The 18,941-nt window shown below is 36.5% G+C and overlaps 1 protein-coding gene across 4 annotated transcripts; it reads right to left on the bottom strand.

The window, feature by feature from the left end:
• Positions 1–1,847: 1,847 nt before the first annotated feature.
• On the bottom strand, positions 1,848–9,409 carry LOC131596523 (uncharacterized). 4 transcript variants are annotated; one of them, XM_058869192.1, is made up of 10 exons: positions 8,367–9,408; positions 6,817–8,019; positions 5,553–6,698; positions 5,351–5,392; positions 3,423–3,499; positions 3,186–3,270; positions 3,029–3,112; positions 2,810–2,911; positions 2,636–2,734; positions 1,848–2,479 (listed from the first exon to the last, which is right to left on the bottom strand). In XM_058869192.1, the coding sequence occupies exons 1-10, from the start codon at positions 9,114–9,116 to the stop codon at positions 2,369–2,371; spliced, it is 3,699 nt and encodes a 1,232-aa protein (XP_058725175.1). In that variant the 5' UTR covers positions 9,117–9,408; the 3' UTR covers positions 1,848–2,368. The 4 variants fall into 4 exon arrangements, 3 of the variants coding, with proteins under 3 accessions (XP_058725175.1, XP_058725177.1, XP_058725176.1); XM_058869194.1 differs by having other exon boundaries at positions 6,817–7,973; positions 8,367–8,497; XR_009282330.1 differs by lacking the exons at positions 1,848–2,479; positions 2,636–2,734; positions 2,810–2,911 and having other exon boundaries at positions 3,423–3,459; positions 8,367–9,409.
• Between the last annotated feature and the right edge of the window lie 9,532 nt (positions 9,410–18,941).

Here is an 18,941-nt window from a genome sequence, read left to right as displayed (position 1 = left end):
AGTCTGTATAGAGACCAAATACATTAAATATTCAATGAATCTAAAAAGTAAATGTGACACTTATTTTTGGACAGAGGGAGTAACATAATACTATTAATTTAGAGAATGTCTAATACTCTTACGGTCTTACAAAATTTTAATTATGTCCAGTACACAGTACTTTTTTTTTTAAAAATTATTTTTTTCTGTAAATATATATACACGAAAATATTAAAAATATATTTCAATTCACTAAATCTTCCGTAGATCTGTAGATATATTTACGGAACCTTCTGATATATTTTAAATCAATATTATTTCACTCCAAAACTCCAATCTTTTTAACATTAAAATATAGTACATCAAAGTAGTGCAATGCAAAGACAATAGTATATAGGATACAAAAATAATATGTCGTATAAATCATCCAAATAGTGTCATACATAATTAAAAAAAAATACATAAATATAATCATAATATAGACATCAATAAAATTATAGGCATCACTAATGTGTGTGCCGGACAACATCCTCCTCCTCTACCCTGATATTTCATAGTTTCATGAAGTATTAGTAGCATCCCGACTAAAAGATACTTCTAGGAGTGCTTTCAATTCATCCACCATGGATTTATGTATGTTTTTGTTGAGAGATGATATTTATAGACACCTACCATTCATGTACCAATTGGTGAGATGAGCATCATTTTGAATGATGTACTCTGTCTTCTGCATATGTTTAAAGAGGTCAATTTTTGGATCACTTTTTTATTTAGAGGCTTAAAGTGCTAGACTAATGGTTAAACACTTAGGAGTTTATCCTAGTGAGATCGAGCTTGATCTTTTGCAGACATAAGGAGTCCATGCGCAATTTGGATTTCTAAAGACTCACAAGAACACCATTTGATTGTCATTGTTACTAATTCTTGTAATTATGCATTGGTTGATTATTACATGCAATGTGATTTGAGGATATATTTCTTGTACTATGTTGATACAGTTATATTTATGAATAAAAGTGCAACATTTGTGGACGTTATATGTTTGTTACTTCATAGATCTAGAGAGGATTCATGAGTTTAATTAAAAACCTGCATATTTTGTTTAATGTAATTCAAAGTGGAGACAAATGTCATAAAACAATTGTCTTTTAAAGCAATTACATGTAATTTATTAATTTTATATTCTTTTTAAAAAAATTGTATATAAATACTTACATTTTTTATTTTACTATTTTCAGTCATGGGTCTCCATCAGTTTCCTCTAGCATTTTCTCATGGAAATTTGTTGCTGACTACGTTGAAGAGTTTTTTCATGCTTGCCTTATCAACTCACATAGGAGGAATTCGTTGAGAAACTGACAAGCATTCCATTGAGACCGAGGAACTAACGTGCCACTCTCTAAATTAACCATAACACTCCAAATTAACCATAACACTCCAAAATTCAAATATTCCAAGTTTACCCTGATGAGAAACAAACAAATTTCAAACAATATTTCCAGTACACCCCTACAAAAAGTAGCGGAAATTTCGAAATTTCTAATACAAAATATCAAAAATTTTGAAATTTCCGATATAGAATACTAGAAATTTTGAAAAATCTGATAATTTTTTCGAAATTTCCAATACACCCCCCAAATTTTCGGTAAAAACACATATTTTTTGAAAATTAGGAACTTAGGCCAGGATATAATGGTAAAAGCATACTCAGTGGCATGGACAACTTAATGGGTGGCATGTATAAACCGCATTATAGCAAAAGATATATGTTTCAGTCTATACAACTCGACCAACTTTTTTTCTATCCCTCTCCTCACTCAATTCCCAAGTAACCTTAACTCACCACAAAATAAACCCAGTAGAACATCTCCATATAAAGGAGGTGGCAATGGCATCACCTATATATACATAAACACACCACATAAATGAATTCTTTGATGAGAAATGAAAAAAATCCACCTTTCCAATTATGTCCTCGCTGAGGAATCGAAGTTGAACTACTTTCAAAACAGAAATAGAAACCAAAATCTCTAATGCTTAACACCTAACAATAAAAAAAAATGGAGATTTACATGCATATACAAATATACATGGGTTACAATTGTGTATCCTATTTATGTACAAGAGATACTGATTGCAATACCATAGAGCCAGCTGATCTGCAACACCGACGAAATTTGAAGCACCAGGATGATTGAAGAGAGGAAAAATATGCAAGTTAGGCATGTCAATGTCTTAGTCCACCTTGAAGCTTATTAAACATGTTAAATAGTATCAAGCCGATGTCACAGGACATACAAGCTTCCTGTGCATTTGAGTATAAATGCTACTCCGAAACGCCTACCTAGCTTTTTAAGTATTTACATATCTATTGTTGAAACATATCTATTTAGGTATAGCATGCTTTTAATTTTTGTAAGAACTTTAATGTCTCTGTATAAGAAGGGTCTAGGCGGTTCACTGGCTTGCAAGAATTTATATGATCTGTCGACTCCAAAACCTGTTTCAAAATTTCAAGATAAATTAGGAAACTGCCTTTGCAGCTGGGAACTCAGAAGGAGCTCACTTGAGTCAAAGCTTACTCAAAAAAAAGTTTGATTTTTTATTTTTATTCCTTTTGCCTGTCACATTGGATACAGTTTCACAATATACTTACAACTAGTTCCCCAAATCCTGGATATGCTGACTCAATTGGTACAATTTCCATTCGAAAGGCCCATCCACCATAACCTTCCACTATTGGAGTTACCTTGGTCTGCAAAAACAGGTGACAACTTAAACTCAAAAAACCAGTATGATACTAACAAGGAAAAACGGAACTGCTGATTACCTCACAAAAACTGAGGACATCAAGAATGCTTTTCTTATAAAGTAGTCGCATATAATCATTAAGCTCGACCAATCTTGTAGACCCACTTCTTAGCTCTCCTATCTATATAATATTAAGAATCAAGTGTTAAAAATTCTTCCAAGTGAAGCAATTTATTAATAGGAAATACATTAATTAACATATATTGTTAAATGAGGGTTGGGAACTTTAAATGCTCACCGATGGAGCAGGACGAAGTACAAAGCCCATTCGCAAAGGCATATCAGCAAGTTTGCTGCCAAAATGTGGACAGCTATAAAACACCTACAACAAAAAATAAAGCATAAAAAACGTACAACTTTTTAAACATATATTTAATCCAGGAGTTGATACTTACTATTCCTCTAGTGTTATTGACAAGATTATCATGTTTTTCCTCCTTTGCAGTATGAAGAATCTGCTTCACGACCAAACCCCCCATGCTGCAGAAAAAAGAGAACCACGAGGAAAATCCAAATTAAGTGAGGCACAATTTGATTAAACAAATAACTAGGTACCCAAGATAATCAGAAACTTCAATTAAAAGAAAAAATTAGAACAACCAGTTGTGTTTTTGTCCAACAGCCATACTAACCTGTGAGTAACAAAAACAACTGGTCGATTCCCAATTCCTGCAGCAACAAGCTTCTCCATTAGCATAGAACTAACTTCCTGCAAGTTTAAAATACAGATGTATATGAACTAGAATGTAACTGGAAAGTAAAGCAACAAGTGTGGGGAGAACCAAAGGAGAGATAAAAGAGACCAGCCAACCACAACTATGTGTGTATGGGGGGAATAAAAAATTGAGAAATTCAGGGATTCAATTACAGAAATGTGTATTGATAGATCACGATTTTAAAATATTAAAGTTGAGAGAGGTAAGCAAGAGAGCGAGCTTGGTGCAACGGTAATCTTGCTGCCTTGCCTTGTGACCTGGATGTCACCTGCTCAAATCCTAAAAACAGCATCGCCTCATGCTGAGGTAGACTGCATACATCTACCTTCTTCGTACTCCACCTAGTGGAAGACTCGTGCAACAGCCCCTTCTAGAGAGCTTAGGTCATGATAGACCTTAAGAATTACTAGGAACCAAAACTTAACGTACCTGTTCTATTCTGTCAGGCAGTTACTTTTTATTAGCTCTCAAATTCTTGGAGGGAGAGAACCAAGACTTTCGAATTTCTTGGAAAGCCATTGTAATATCTATAAAATTCCATTTGCTTGGTACCAGTTTCTATTAACCGGTATCAGAGCACGTTTCATGGATCTGTGGTATATCGTGCCTGAAATGAAGTTTCGAGTGTTTGGTGGAGAAGAAGATGCATACTGGTGGGACTGGGTACTATGCATCGAGGAATATTTAAAAAGAGAGAAATACCAGTGGTGGAGAAACTGGCAGAGGTGTTGAAGTTTCTCAAAGGTTGTGCTCGTCAATGGTCGCACTGGTGGAATACACGCCATCAACAGGTTAGTTGGCATACCCTTTGGTTTTCATTTATTTGGCATTTCAAGCCGGAATATCGGTGTATATTGACTATATATTCTGACAAATAAGAGGACCCTGAAATTGAATCAGAGTCGTTAACCATTGAAGGTTCACTGGATGTTCAACAGTTACAGTTATTAATATGAACATCTAGTAGCAGTTATTAAGTAATTATTTGGGGAGTGTGAATAAAATGAGGAAACCGTAGGTTAGATGGGTTATCCTGGATAATTAGAAGAGTTTATTTGGGAGAGAGACCAAGTTCTCGAATTCTTGGAGGGAGAGAACCACGACTCTAGAATTTCTTGGAAACTCATTGTAATTACTATTAAATTTCATTGTTTGGTACCAGTTTCTATCAGGTCAGAGGTTCTAATGGCTTAACATTTAGTTCCCCATGAGACAGAAAATGATATCTATATACTCTTCCACGAGTAAGAAGATAAACTTGACTGGGACCGTGGAAAATTATGAAGTATTTTCAGTGCTGTCATATATGCCTGTAGTTTGCAAACTACAATATGAACAAGAGCAAATTAAAAACGCGGAAACTAAATGATATACTAAAGTAAAAATAATTTTTTTCACAACCCATCTATTCAAATCACAGTGAGCACTATTTAAATCTTCATCGACCTAAGTCAGACTCACTTCAATAAAGAATTCATTTAAGCATGGGGATAACAGTAAGATAAATATATTTTAGAAACCGCAAATGTACTTGGTAATTAGTACAGAACTATGTGTTTTATAATGGTGTTAGTATTGACTACACAATCATGTAATAGTACTTCCAGGATTGGACTATAGGAAGAGATGCTGAAATTACAACTTTGAAGTAAGAGTAAGATAATGCTTAACAAGGTTCGTAGAGGATGAAAACCTCCACCATATCAACTCGCATATGGCGAAGGATTGTCAAGTTCCCAAATAACTTAAAAAATCAAGTTAAAGGTGGAGAAAGAAAATGTGATCCTGCTTCTTAAACTACTTATCTAGTAATAACAGATAAAGAGGTGAAAAAAAAGTGTAACCTGAAGAGGCAGGCTAGCTCCAGACCACTGTGTGAGATTAGTCTGTATAAAACGTCAACGGTTAGATGCAGGTGAAGGTAATCACACATTTGGCAAGCTCTAAACAATCTGTCAGAAGTAGGACTAAGAATAAAAAAACATGCAAGATTTATAAGCAAGAGTAATTTTTCTAAGGCTGTATCAAAATCTTACAAAGTCAAACCTTATATCTGAGGGTAAACAAACGTGCATGGGGGAAATCATTGGAAAGCCATTCCCCAGGCCAAAAGGTTCCAAGCTTTCCAGCTTCCTCGTCAATCTTCTCTACTAAGGAAGACATAGTCGAGGATTTGTCTTCAGATATACGCCAAGTTTTGTAAGGACCGCCACGGAGGCCATGGACAAAAACCACATCTAGTGGAGGACAATCTGTATCTAGGCTGCTTTTAGTTGAATCAATTGAACCACTAGAGCAGGTGCCATCATTCAAGGATTTGGACCCATCCTCAACAACAGCAGAAGTGGCCACATATATGTCTTTTGAGAAAGATCCTTGTGGATATGTTTCATTGTGACATTTCCAGTGAGGAAGATGAGAATTTATCAAGAATATCATGTCATCATAACGGGGACACAAATTATAATTATTTACAACACCACCAGAAGGGCCAGCACTGTCAGACCTTCCATTAATCTGATCATTGCAAAATATATTCAAAAGTGCTGCCCTGGCATAACTTTGTAACTTAAGGTCACTGCAACCTGGAATCTTGCCATTAGCACAATCCTCAAGCCAACTGCACCATGTTTTATCAGCTACAATTACTTTCTTGACTCTGGGAAGCAGTGAGAGGATGGTCAACAGCCGAGCTGCATGCCTGCGGATATGAGCTGTGGGGGGAACTCGGACACTAGCTGGATCATTTATGTCTGATCTAGGTGGCTCCTCACCTTCATTTGACTTCCTCTCCTGCCCCTCATGCGCTCTTGATGATGCATCATAAGCTTCCATAGCAGCCAGTCTCTCATAATCATCACTCAACAAAAAGCGCCTCAGCAAACATAAAATGCCGAAATCTACAATCTTGTCCTGAGACTCAGAGTCTTCTGCACAAACTTCAGTGAGTGCCTTAATACCTTTAAGGGTTGCCAAGGCAGAGTCCGCAGCACCAAATTTAGGCAGACTATCCTTTTTCAAATTTTTAAATGGCCCTGCTAAAGGTTCCAGAGAGAGAAAGTCTGCCAGTGGGGATATATCCTCAGAATTAGACACAGTGCTCAGTTGTTTAGCTGCCAGATTAACAACAGCACTAGAAAGCTGATTTGCAACTTGTGCAGCAGAAGCAATATTTGCATTATTGATTAAAGTCTGCAAAAGTTATGACAGCTAAATATAAATCAAAAGCTGACTAGGAATTGAAGCAGCACAATCAGACAACTATAGCCTGTATGGTTTTTAACAGAAAGAGATAAGATTATTTTTATACCTTCACTTTATCACTTTTTGGTTGACTCGCTCCTTTATCAATTGATTTTTTGATGGAATTCTGTATCTCGTTTAACAGCATAACCAACCATCCTTGGGAAAGTGGTACTGATTTTGCTCCATAGTCTTCAAGGATCTGAGACAGAATTTTTATGGACGAGTTTCGTATAGTATCGGAAGAAAATGTTCCAAAAACCCAGGGAATGAGAATGCCTGACCACTTTTGACTCTCCTCAAAAGATAAATGACGATCCCCAGAACAGAGTAGCTCTAATGCCTTTGCCACTGCTTCTTGCACCTGCTTATGCTTTGTTGACTTAGCAATGTCTCTCATTGAATTAAGACCCTTCTCCATCACTGTTTTCTGCACCCCAGGACTCCTCTCAACAGATAAAAGAAAAGCAGAAAAAGCTACCCCAGCCAACGAAACATCTTCATGCTTACATGCATGAGATATAGTAGAAAGAAGATTGGAACTCCAATCAGTAACAGATTCATTCAAAGGCATATCGCGGTCTTCTAAAAGCAACCGCACAACCAAACTCGCATGCCATTTTACAGACCTCTCAGGTGCCATTAGAGCAGATAGGACAGCATTTCCATCCTGATCTAGCTCATGAATACGAGATCTATTCAACTGTGATGCATTTGCCCAATTTGCCAATGCCCAGGTGGCAAAAGGAACAGCAACGTGTTCACAGTGCAAATCATCCCAGAGACCAGGTACAACGACAGAGGACATATTGTGTTTCACCTGCGAGTCATCAAATTTATGATACGCAAGGGTTGTCGGTGTACCGTGCTTCAACGGTTTTTCATGACTTAAATCTGTTGTCGATATACCATGATTCAACGGTTCTTCACGACCAAAATCAGTATTATCCAACTCCATTGCATCGCGGGTCCTTGAAAGCCCTAAAACAGTGGTACCTTCAAGTATCTTGATTCCAATCCCTTTCCTTCCTATCCCACCACCATCATCATCATCATCGGGCGGCTCGTCCAAATGCAAACCTCCTTCCTCGATAACTTGTAGGGCTGCAGCAATATCTCTAGTTTCAGCATTTCCAGGCAAAGACGGCTTAAAAGATATCTTGTCCGCATTGTCACAACTGGAAGTAACAATGTCCATAATAGCAGCCACAAGCATGCTCCTACCTTTCAAAGAATCAGAAACATCAAATCCACTACGTCTTGAATTTTTCTGAAATAAAAAATTGCATGATGTCACTAATGCTCAAGAGTAAACTATATCAAGATAATAAATGCATCTAGATTATGAACTGCATTATTAAAGAAAAACTACAACATCTAGGCAATTCTAACTAGGTCTTGTTTCAAGCTTAGTAAAATCAATAATTACAACTCAGAACGAAAATCTACGCATAAAATCAGTTACAGTTTTATAAATAAATACATCTAGACTATGAACTGCATTATTAAAGAAAAACTACAGCATCTACAAGTACAATTCAAACTAGGTCTTGTTTCAAGCTTAGTAAAATCGATAATGACAATTCAGAAAGAAAATCTAGACATAAAATCAACTACCGTTTTATTCTTGGAACGCCGAGGCTTGCAAGAGAAGATAAACCTCAGCAGATTCGGAACGGCGTGAGGCCTCGCAAACACAGCAGCAGAAACATCAGGATCCGCAATCAAATACGCCAAAGCTCTCGCCGCTTCCGCCTGAGTACCTCCACCGGCATCTTTCACAACAGCGACAGAATCAAGTAACCAATCCACGACAGCACCACCACCAGCACCAACAATCGCAGCTCTCCGACTCGAATTCGCGGCAGCAATATCCGCAAGCAACGCCGCAACACGAATCTCAAAACCAGACCGGACTTCATGGTTCGCCGATGACAACACCGAACGTAGCGACTGCCATAGCACAGTGGCGGCAACGCCAGTTCGTTTAACATGGTGGAAAATCCGGTTAACAGAGTCGGCGGAACGATGTACCGCGTGCTCGGCGGTGGTATATAAAGGATTAGTTTCTCCGGTTTCACCGCTTGGACGAGATTGATGTTCGCGGCCGTAATCGTAGGAGATGAATGCGACGGAAGCAACGACGGCGGCGGAGATGGCGATAACGGAGGTTTTTGAGAGAGGTGAAGAAGTAGTTACAGGAGAGAGAGTTTTAGGAGTTTGTTGAGGGGTAATTTGGGAATTTTGTAATGGTTTATCGGGTGAATGTGGATTGTTGAGATGGTTATTGGAAGATGATGAAGAAATGTATTTGCGGGGATGATAGGAACGGAGAAGGGGTTGGGTTCTAAAACAGAATCGATGCATTGTTTGTTAATTTAGTTTTGATGATAATTAGTGTTATTATTGCAATGTGATGAGAATAATAATAATAATAATAATAATAATATCATGGTTTTGGATTTGGTTATTGAGGATTTGAAAGAGAAGAGAAGAAGGGTTGTTGATTGATTGACTTGAGTGTTTTTGTTTTTGTGAAGATGTTTTGAGAAGTTGCTGGCGAAGATGGCGGGAGTGTATCTCGGTTTTGTTGCATGAAATGGAAGAAACTTTGGCAAGATTGTGAGTTTCTCTAATTAAGGATTTAGGAATTTTGTTAGGAGAATATGCCATGGGAATTAGGTACCATTTTGGTCATGACTCTAGTGTGAGGTAGAGGTATTGGGCTTCGGCCCATAAGTGTGATGGACTCGGTGGATATAGTACATATTAGATTCTTTAAAGGGAAGAAAATTGCTAATTCCATCCTAAGAGGTTTACCCTAAGAAATTTTTTTAAAATGTTTCTCTAATTTTATAAATGCAAATTCGGATGCAGGTCATACACACACTTCATTTGTTATTAATTCAATCTTTAATTTTATAACTAAATTTATTTTAAAAATGCATTTTCAGAATATTTTCAGAAATACATTTCTAGAACCTACTATATTAAGTGCTTACATACATTGGAAATATCAATAATTTTTTTTAAAACATTCAATTAAAATGAATTAAAAAGAGGGAGTTATTTGAGTAATGCAAATAGGTGGTTCTTATGTGTAGGAGAATGTTATGAAATAGAAATCCGATGTTTGATTCTTAAAAACTCACATTCATCTTTGTAAAAAAAAAAAAAAACAACAATTTTGAGTGATCTTAGAAAAGTTAAGAAGCAACTCATTTATCACCATCCCAAGTTCAGAAGAAGTGAACAATCGTTGATCACTTATGGAATGAGGGTGGCTATTATGAGTTAATATTAATTATTCATCTTAACTTTTGAGTGGAGTACTCTAGTTTGTAGTGTCTTGAGTGAATAGACAACACTGCATTGAAGTTCTTGTTATCTTTCTTTGAAAATAACGGTGTTGAAAGTAAATTCTCGTAATCATATTAATTCACGCAATTGACTAATATACTTAAACGATAAATTTTTGTAAAGGAACATGTGTCGTTGACCTTAGTAGGTTCCGAAAAATGTATTTTCAAAATAGATTTAGTTATAGAATTGGGACGTGGCTTAAAAACGAATGAGATGTGTGTGCATGAGGTGCGTCCGAATATGTATTTCCAGATTCTATGGGGTATTTTTGGTTTTTCACAGGGTGGGGAAGCTATTCTTAGGGTGCGTTAAGCAATTCCTAAAGGGAACTGCTTTTCCCACCCTGATTGGTGGAGAAGCGCCATATAGAAATCTGGAAAAGTCCATACGAATTCTAAAGTGCATTTTTTAACGCATCCATTTCACACCAAAACACGTTCTAAGTGAGACACCTCCGCTTTATTTTTCCAAAATTTAATCAAAAAATGTATCTCCAGACACACCTCATCAAGGATTTTGCTTATTTAACAACTCCGTGACAAATGGAGAAGTATACAATATTCGTACCCAAAAAAATAAGGCGATAAGAGGGGATAGAACTAAAATGCAAAAATTGTTAAAGCTTCTGGATGATAATCATTATGTATCTAGGTATCGAGTGTGCGAGGGTGGAGAAATTGTTCGAGATATATTTTGGACTCATCCTGATTCCATAAAGTTGTTCAATACATTTCTCACTAAACTCATTATTAATTTAGCGTATAAGGCCAAGAAGTACAAATTTTCACTATTGGAAATTGTTGGTGTTACTTCTATAGAAAAAACCTATTTCGTTGGGTTTGCAATTTTGAAAACAAAACTATGTTACTTGAGCTTTATAAGTGTGTCGGACAATACTGAAGGATAAAGAAAATACGCCGAAGGTCATTGTCACTGATTGAAATACCACGTTGATGAATTCGGTTGCAAAGATGTTTCCTACCTCATGCACATTACTTTGTTGGTATCACATCACAAAAATGTGAGAAGTAAACTTAAGTTTGTGGTAGGGACCAAACAAATAAAAGGTGAATATGGAAAAATGGTCAAAGCTAGCGTGATACTAGAAAGAACAATGGAAGCCTAGAATGTTATGATAAATTCTTCCATGAAAGAGTTATATGCTGATTTTGTTATACTTTTCAAAAATGACAACTTATTCAACAAAGGAAGCTAAAACTTGGCCAGAATATTTTATGGATAGGATGCGATAATCCACCAAGTTAAGTGAGATTGAAAGATAATATAATAAGCAAAAGTCAAAGCGGAATCACGCATAGATATAGATTTAGGCGGTGTCACATATTTTGGTTCATTTTAGTTTTTCTCCAACAATGTATTTAAGTGGTTAGACATGTTTTATATGTAATGTTGTTTTAATTTTAACGATTTCAAATGTATACATTTTCATAGATTTTAATGTATGTTTCTTTTTTCCAAAATTTCCAATATTGTTGTATGTTATAACAGGTTCTGTTTGTAAAACAAGTTTTGTGTGAATAGTAACAGGTGAATCCCGGAATGCATTTTTGAATGCACTTCAATTTTAAAAAATGATAATAGGGGTTTATTTGGAAATGCAATTCCGAATTCACCCTAATTTCATTAAACATAACATGGTGCACCCAGAAGTACATCTCCGAAATATCCCCTGACACATGATTGAGTTTCTAAGGTCTATATTGATCTAAAAATATTAAAAATATGGGTGTCACTAAACTTGTTTTCACAAACATACAAAGAACATATGAAATATCTCAATGTGCATATCTTGCTTTGGTCTACTTCAACAGAGAGAAGCTCCCTCTTTAATTTAGGTTCTCAAAGATCACAGAATTGTGAAGCCCTATTATCGTTCACCCTTAATTGACAGTTGTGGAAAGATATATTTCAGTGAATTTGATCTGAAGACATATGAAGATTTAATAGTTATATGGAGTACATTTCACTGTCACGAAACAAAGGTATGATCAAGCTAGATGTGAAGATTGCAAGATCAACCAAAGATATTCAAAAGATGTTGAAATGTCCTACTTGATAACTTAATATATTGTTTGATTTAAGTTAACAATTATATAATGAACACTAATCTTGACACAATTTTCTTAAATCGTTTTCAAACCATATTTTATTGTCTTTATTTACTTTTCATGCTCTATACATTTTATGTCACCAAACTTTTACCCAACCTTAACTCAAAATACACTAAACTGTAGAACGGCGGTAGTATCGCATCAATCCCTAAGGAAACGATAAAGGAAATACTTATTTTATATTCTAACACAGATCAGCTTTCTGTAGCCAGGATGTCATGACATCTTCTTCAACATGTTGAAGTCTGAATGCTAAGTCATATAGCATATCTTCCAACATGATATTCCTCGGTATGTTTTAGCAAAATGCATGCCAACAATCAGAGAGCCTTCAACGAGTTTGAGTCGAGTAACCCAAATCACAGCTGGGAGACCCAAGGTGGTTGTAACATCCTATTTTTATTATCATTTTAATTAATTAGGATTATTTGATAATTGGCATTGTTTACGTGTTTATTTAATTATTGTTTGAATAATAATTATTTGATTTTGTGGTAATGTGTTATTTACCTAATTAATGAGTGGTAGAATTTTGTTTGGAATTAGCTAAATGGGCCTAGTTGAGTGAGAAAGAGTATTGGGTGGGTTAAGCCCAAATGAAATAATGAAAGTTAGAAGGTATTTGTGAGTTAACCTAAATTAGATAGAAAGATAGAAAGAAGAGGAGAGAAGAGAAAAGAGGCAAAATAGTGGAAGAGACAAGAGAAGAGGATTGTGAGATTCTTGAAGTTAGGAGGAGAAATTCAAGAGGTAAGGGTTTGAATACAAGTTCTTATAGGTTATATGATTGGGTAATGTGTTTTGTTGTGATTATCTCTTCATCTTTGCAATTTCATGGAAAAACATAGAAAGGTTAGGTTTTTATGAACATATGCATAAATTGATGGATTGAAATGTGCTTAGTTGATGTTTGGTGTTGGTATGATGCTATAAGACCCGTAATATGTGTTGTATTTGTGTGTATATCATGTATTCTGTGGTTGTTCGAAATATGCAATGTTTGCCAACATGATTGGGTTAAATTTGGGGTTTAGAAAAGGGGTGTTACAGTGGTGCCATCCCGACTCTTGCTTGGCTTTTCGGGCTATTTCTCTTTAGGACCTTTAAAGTTTCCCTAGTCCACTAGGGTTTTGACCAGATCATGGAATGAGTGGAATTGATTTCCTTTCATCATAGGGGAAGTTGGAGGCGAACTAATATGGGTTTTGGGTTTAGAGTTTATTGGTTTATCTCTTCTAAGACCCAATTAGAATTATCCCACTCCACAGTCCCTCAAGCACAAGGCCTAGGGAAAGGTGAAGTAATTTAAGTCGGGTAGGAGGTAATTTTTTTTATGGGTGAGACTTAGATACTCTAGTCCCTCAATCTAGACTTAGATAGTCGAGTCCCTCAAGTGAGAATTGAAAGTCAAGTCCCTCAGTCGAAACTTAGATAATCGAGTCCTTTTGACTACACTTAGGTCATTGCTTTTGTATTATCTTCATTATTACTTGTTAGACGCTGGCCTTAGGATCTAGAGGGGGGGTGAATAGATCGTTCACAGTTTTTCGGAATTAAACAACTTTTCAGCGGAAGTGATTCTGAATCGACTCGCGTCTATTCCGAACCACTATCGAAACGATTGTATATGTGTTTAACACCAGTCAAAAACTTGAGATAAGTGATAAGAGTATATGTTGCATAATCAAAGCGTTGCTCTTATTGAAAATCATATTAACTTCTTGTATGATGGACAATGTTTGCAATGCAGTAAAAGTGATAGAAACAAATATACAAACACTTGGTGATAATGATCAAATTGACGGTTATTCAATATGTGATGGATTGTGATGTTTATATATGTTCTTAATTCACAATCTTAACACTCGAATCGTTGATCAATTTGCTATTATAACCAAATATGAACAGAACGTAAATGAGAAAGTAAAAGCGACAAGAACACGATATTTGTTTAGGCAGTTCGTCGATCGTCCTCGCTACGACTACGTCTGCCCCCAATTCCAAATTGAAATTGGGTAATCTTTCATTAATGTTGAAAGTAGTATATACAAAGAAGATAACAAAGCGATAAACGATAAACCAATTATGTCGATCCTTTGAATCTTCTTCCCCTTAATCTTGAGTCAGATCAAGGTTATCCAAGAGCTTCACTTTGATTCCCTTCTGCAGTGTCTTGATTCCTTGAACTCCCCGTTCCTCAATCGTTACACTCAGCCGAATCCTCAATGAACGCCTCTTGATAAAAACCCCCAAGAACCACCCGTCGTGGAGGACAAAACCCGCAGATTTTATTCACCAACAAACCCCACAGACCTTCACCCACTAGGAATCTTCAATTCCGTTCCATGGACGTTATCGAACTCATCACTAACCCGCAACGCAAGAATGATTATGTGTAATTGTGTTGGAGATGATGAAGAACGAAGATGAGAAGCGTTTGTGTATCTTTCAGTCGTTGGTGTTCTTTTGAATAATGAACCTTGGACAATATATATGATAGCTTGACAGTTGGAGATGAGAGAAACAGAATTTTTGGCATTCTTGATCAGTTAGGTCGACCTCTTGTAGAGCTTAGGTCGACCTAGCAGTGCTTGCAGAATTTTGCTCCCAGTTAGGTCGACCTGTTTAAGGAGTAGGTCGACCAGAATCCTCTTCAAATGCATTCTGGGGACATTTTCTCAGATTAGGTCGACCTAGTTGTTGTGTAGGTCGACCTAGCAGACTGGTATGTAAATTTCATCAATTTAGGTCGACCTAGATGATGTGTGAGTCGACCTAGCAGAAGTATATGGATTTTTCTCCATTTTAGGTCGACCTGGGTTGATGGTAGGTCGACCTAACTGCTGCTTTTCTGCATTTTTCTTGTTTGGCTTGTGTTGAGTCGACCTATATGCATGGTAGATCAACTTGTTCTGTCATGAGTGATCAATGCTTGCTTTTCTTTGAGTTTTCTGCTTCCACCTTGTTGCTTGTATGCTTATTGAGTTTGCCATGAATCAAAAACATCTTTGTGATTGTAATCTTGTATTCACATACTCCCCCTTTTTGATGATGGCAAACCATTAGTCGAAGCTTTGGTAGTAGGTAATAGAGACTCAACAAAGCTCCCCTGTACATTCAGCATCTATCTCTCAACAAGGCACTCTCTCAACAAAGCTCCCCCGTACACTCAGCATCCATCTCCCCCTTTGACAACAAATTAAAGAAGAGATACAACGAAAATGGAAGAGTAACGAGAGAAACATATATAAAATAATAAAACAGGAAACACTAACATTCATAGTGTAATAGATAAAAGGTAGAGACACATATATGAGCAAGAACGATTATATGCATGAAGTCACTATAAGCATGTTAATTGATAGCATATTATAGTATCAATGATATTTTTGGAAGTGAACAACAATTATGTTACCGCATTTTTCAATATGTAGGTGTCAGCTTTAGTGGCAGCCTTTAGTCAATGTGGAATGACGCCTGGCTTGATGATGAACTACCTTTACGCTAAGAGAAATGTTAGCAGAATTATATATAAAGTAAGGAAATAATATTAAGAGAGAACAAACGTGATTAGCCCAAATTAGAGATATCGAGTATCCCTAATTCCCTACGAATGTTGAAGTATTGCTCCGTTGCTAGAGGTTTGGTGAAGATGTCAGCTAGTTGCTTCTTGCTTTCTACATGTTCAAATGTAACGTCTCCTTTCTCTACATGATCTCGTAGAAAGTGATGTCTTATTTCAATATGCTTGGTACGTGAGTGTAAGACAGGATTTTTACTCAAGTTTATGGCGCTTGTGTTGTCGCACATGATAGGTATGCGATCAAGCTTAATACCAAAGTCAAGAAGTTGTTGCTTGAGCCATAATATTTGTGCACAGCAGCTTCCAGCAGCTACATATTCTGCCTCAGCAGTAGATAATGCAACTGAGACTTGTTTCTTGCTATGCCAACTTATCAATGAATTTGAGAATAGATGACATGTTCCACTTGTGCTTTTTCTATCGGATTTGCAGCCAGCAAAATCTGAATCTGAGAATCCTACCAAATGGCACTCATTTCCCTTTGGATACCATAGGCCATATGTAGTAGTTCTACGTAAGTATCGCAGAATTCTTTTGACAGCTTTTAAGTGAGATTCTTTTGGACAAGATTGATATCTTGCACACATACACACACTAAACATGATGTCTGGTCTTGAGGCAGTGAGATACAATAGCGAACCTATCATACCTCGGTATAATTTCACGTCAACCTTTTTACCTTTCTCATCTTTGTCTAGATTAGTATTTGTTGCCATAGGTGTGTCAATTTCCTTTGCTTCACTCATTCCAAATCTTTTGAGCAGCTCCGTACAGTATTTAGTTTGATTCACAAACGTTCCATGACTGAGTTGCTTGATTTGTAGGCCAAGGAAGAAATTTAGCTCACCCATGAGACTCATCTCAAATTCACTCTGCATAAGCTTAGAAAAATCTTTGATAAGTTTTGCATTAGTCGACCCAAATATAATATCATCTACATAAATTTGGACTAGGAGAATGTCTTTATCTTTTCTTTTAATAAAGAGAGTAGTGTCAACTTTACCCCTAGAGTACCCTTGACTAAGGAGAAATTTGCTCAAACGTTCGTACCAAGCCCGAGGGGCTTGTTTAAGACCGTATAGAGCACGTTTCAGCTTATAGACATGAGTTGGATACATGTAATTCTCAAAGCCTGGTGGCTGAGCAACATAAACTTCTTCATTTATATAGCCATTTAGAAAGGCACTTTTAACATCCATTTGGAATAGTTTGAAGTCTTTAGAACAAGCATAAGCAAGTAAGAGACGAATAGCTTCGAGACATGCTACAGGAGCGTATGTCTCTTCATAATCAATACCTTCCTCTTGATTATAACCTTGGGCAACTAATCTAGCTTTGTTTCTAGTAATAACGCCGTTTTCATCAAGTTTGTTACGAAAAACCCATCTAGTGCCTATTACTTGATGATCTCCCGGATGAGGGACTAAGTCCCAAACATCATTCCGTTTAAATTGGTTTAATTCTTCTTGCATGGCCATTAGCCAATGCTCATCAAGTAATGCATCCTTAGCGTTTTTCGGTTCAACTTGTGAAACAAAAGCAAAATGATGACAGAAGTTACTTATCTTTGAGCGTGTTGTAACGCCCCTTGAGATGTCTCCTATTATATTGTCAATTGGATGGTCTTTCACATTTGTCCAGGCCTTGGGAAGTTCTTCATTGTTTGAGATGCTTTCTTTTTCATTTTCATCGTGAGACTTATCTTTCTCTCTCTCAGCATCTTTCTTTACAATACTTTCATTCTCGTCTTCCTTATCCTTGACAATGTCTTCAGTGGATGGACCTACACTTCCTTTACCAAGTATGGCTCCCCGATTGTTATCTCCATAGGTGACATACCCTTTTTCTTTGCTTGAAACTCAACGAAAAGAGATAGGTCTCCAGTCATGTGTCTCGAACATCCGCTATCAAGGAACCACAACCTTTCGGCAATGTCAAGACACTTTTCCTGCAAGATTAATTTAAAGAGGGAGGTCCCCAATTTTCATTGGGTCCTTGGTAGTGAGTACACAATTTGTTGCACTTAGGCAACCATTGAAATACTCCTTTAGGAACTAAAATTCTCCTAAATTTGCATTTTTCAATGGTATGTCCCTTTTTGCAACAATAATGACAGGTAATATGATGAGAATATGGAGTTTTGCTAGTTGATACTTTTGGTACAAAAGTGTATTTACTATATAAAGGAGTATACGATCTTTTGAACTTATTTGGATCAACCGCAAAAGTTACTTTTGGTTGTAGAGCCTTGTCTAATTTGGCTTTTAGATCTCTTACTTCTTTTTGCCAAATGTGACATGTCTCACAACCAAACCATGATGTAGGATCTATTTCAACTTTATCCTTTTGAATGTCTAGCATAGATTGTTTTAAAGCTTCCATATCCTTCTCGGTTTTCTCAACTTTTGATTCAAGATATGAAAATATTTTCTTATTTGAGGCCAAAAGTTTGAAAGCTTTAATTGCATCTCTATGTAATTCTTCAAAAGCAAGTTTTAGTTGAGAATGAGATACCTTATCTACGAGTTCAGGTTTAAGATGACTTACAGCTTTCTTTTTCTTGTGTTGATGAGCCATGAAACATAGGTTTGCTGATTCTTCTTCATCGCTTGATGAGCTTTCACTAGATGAATCACTTTCCCATGCTATGTAGGCTCTTTTAGATTTGTTATGACCTTTGCTTTGGTTCTTCTCCTTTTCTTTCTTAAGGTATGGACAATCCGGTTTGTAGTGACCGGCTTTCCCACAATTGAAGCAAAGTCCTTTGATTTTTCCCTTGTTGTCGTCATCTTGTTTGAACATGTTTGATTGCTTTCTATAGTTGATCAAGCCTTTGTTAGAATGTTTTGCTCCATTTTTCTTTAGATCTTTGTTGTATCTTCGCACAAACAGTCCCATTTCCTCATCATCGGAGTCTTCGTCATCACTTGTGTCACTATCCTTTGGCTCTCGTTTTGAGGTCTTGGAGCTCGAAGCTTTTAGAGCTATTGACTTCTTCTCTACCTCTTTCTCCATGTTCTTTTCTTTCTTTGTCCTTTTCTCATGCATGTCAAGGCATTTAAGGTGTTGTTCATGTTCCTCTAGTTTACCAAATAGAGTTGTGATGTCTAAAGT

Source organism: Vicia villosa, linkage group LG4 (genome assembly GCF_029867415.1).
Source record: "Vicia villosa cultivar HV-30 ecotype Madison, WI linkage group LG4, Vvil1.0, whole genome shotgun sequence".
Taxonomy (NCBI): domain Eukaryota; kingdom Viridiplantae; phylum Streptophyta; class Magnoliopsida; order Fabales; family Fabaceae; genus Vicia; species Vicia villosa.
The sequence above is the reverse complement of the archived record's forward strand: the minus strand, read 5'-3'. Positions and strand labels throughout refer to the sequence as shown.

Coding starts and splice junctions, on each gene's coding strand:
- LOC131596523 (XM_058869192.1), bottom strand. CDS start 9,116: ATGCATCGATTCTGTTTTAGAACCCAACCCCTTCTCCGTTCCTATCAT. Junction 3,500..5,350: donor GAGCTAGCCTGCCTCTTCAG/GTTACACTTTTT, acceptor TTAAACTTGCAG/GAAGTTAGTTCTATGCTAAT. Junction 2,735..2,809: donor ATGTCCTCAGTTTTTGTGAG/GTAATCAGCAGT, acceptor CTGTTTTTGCAG/ACCAAGGTAACTCCAATAGT.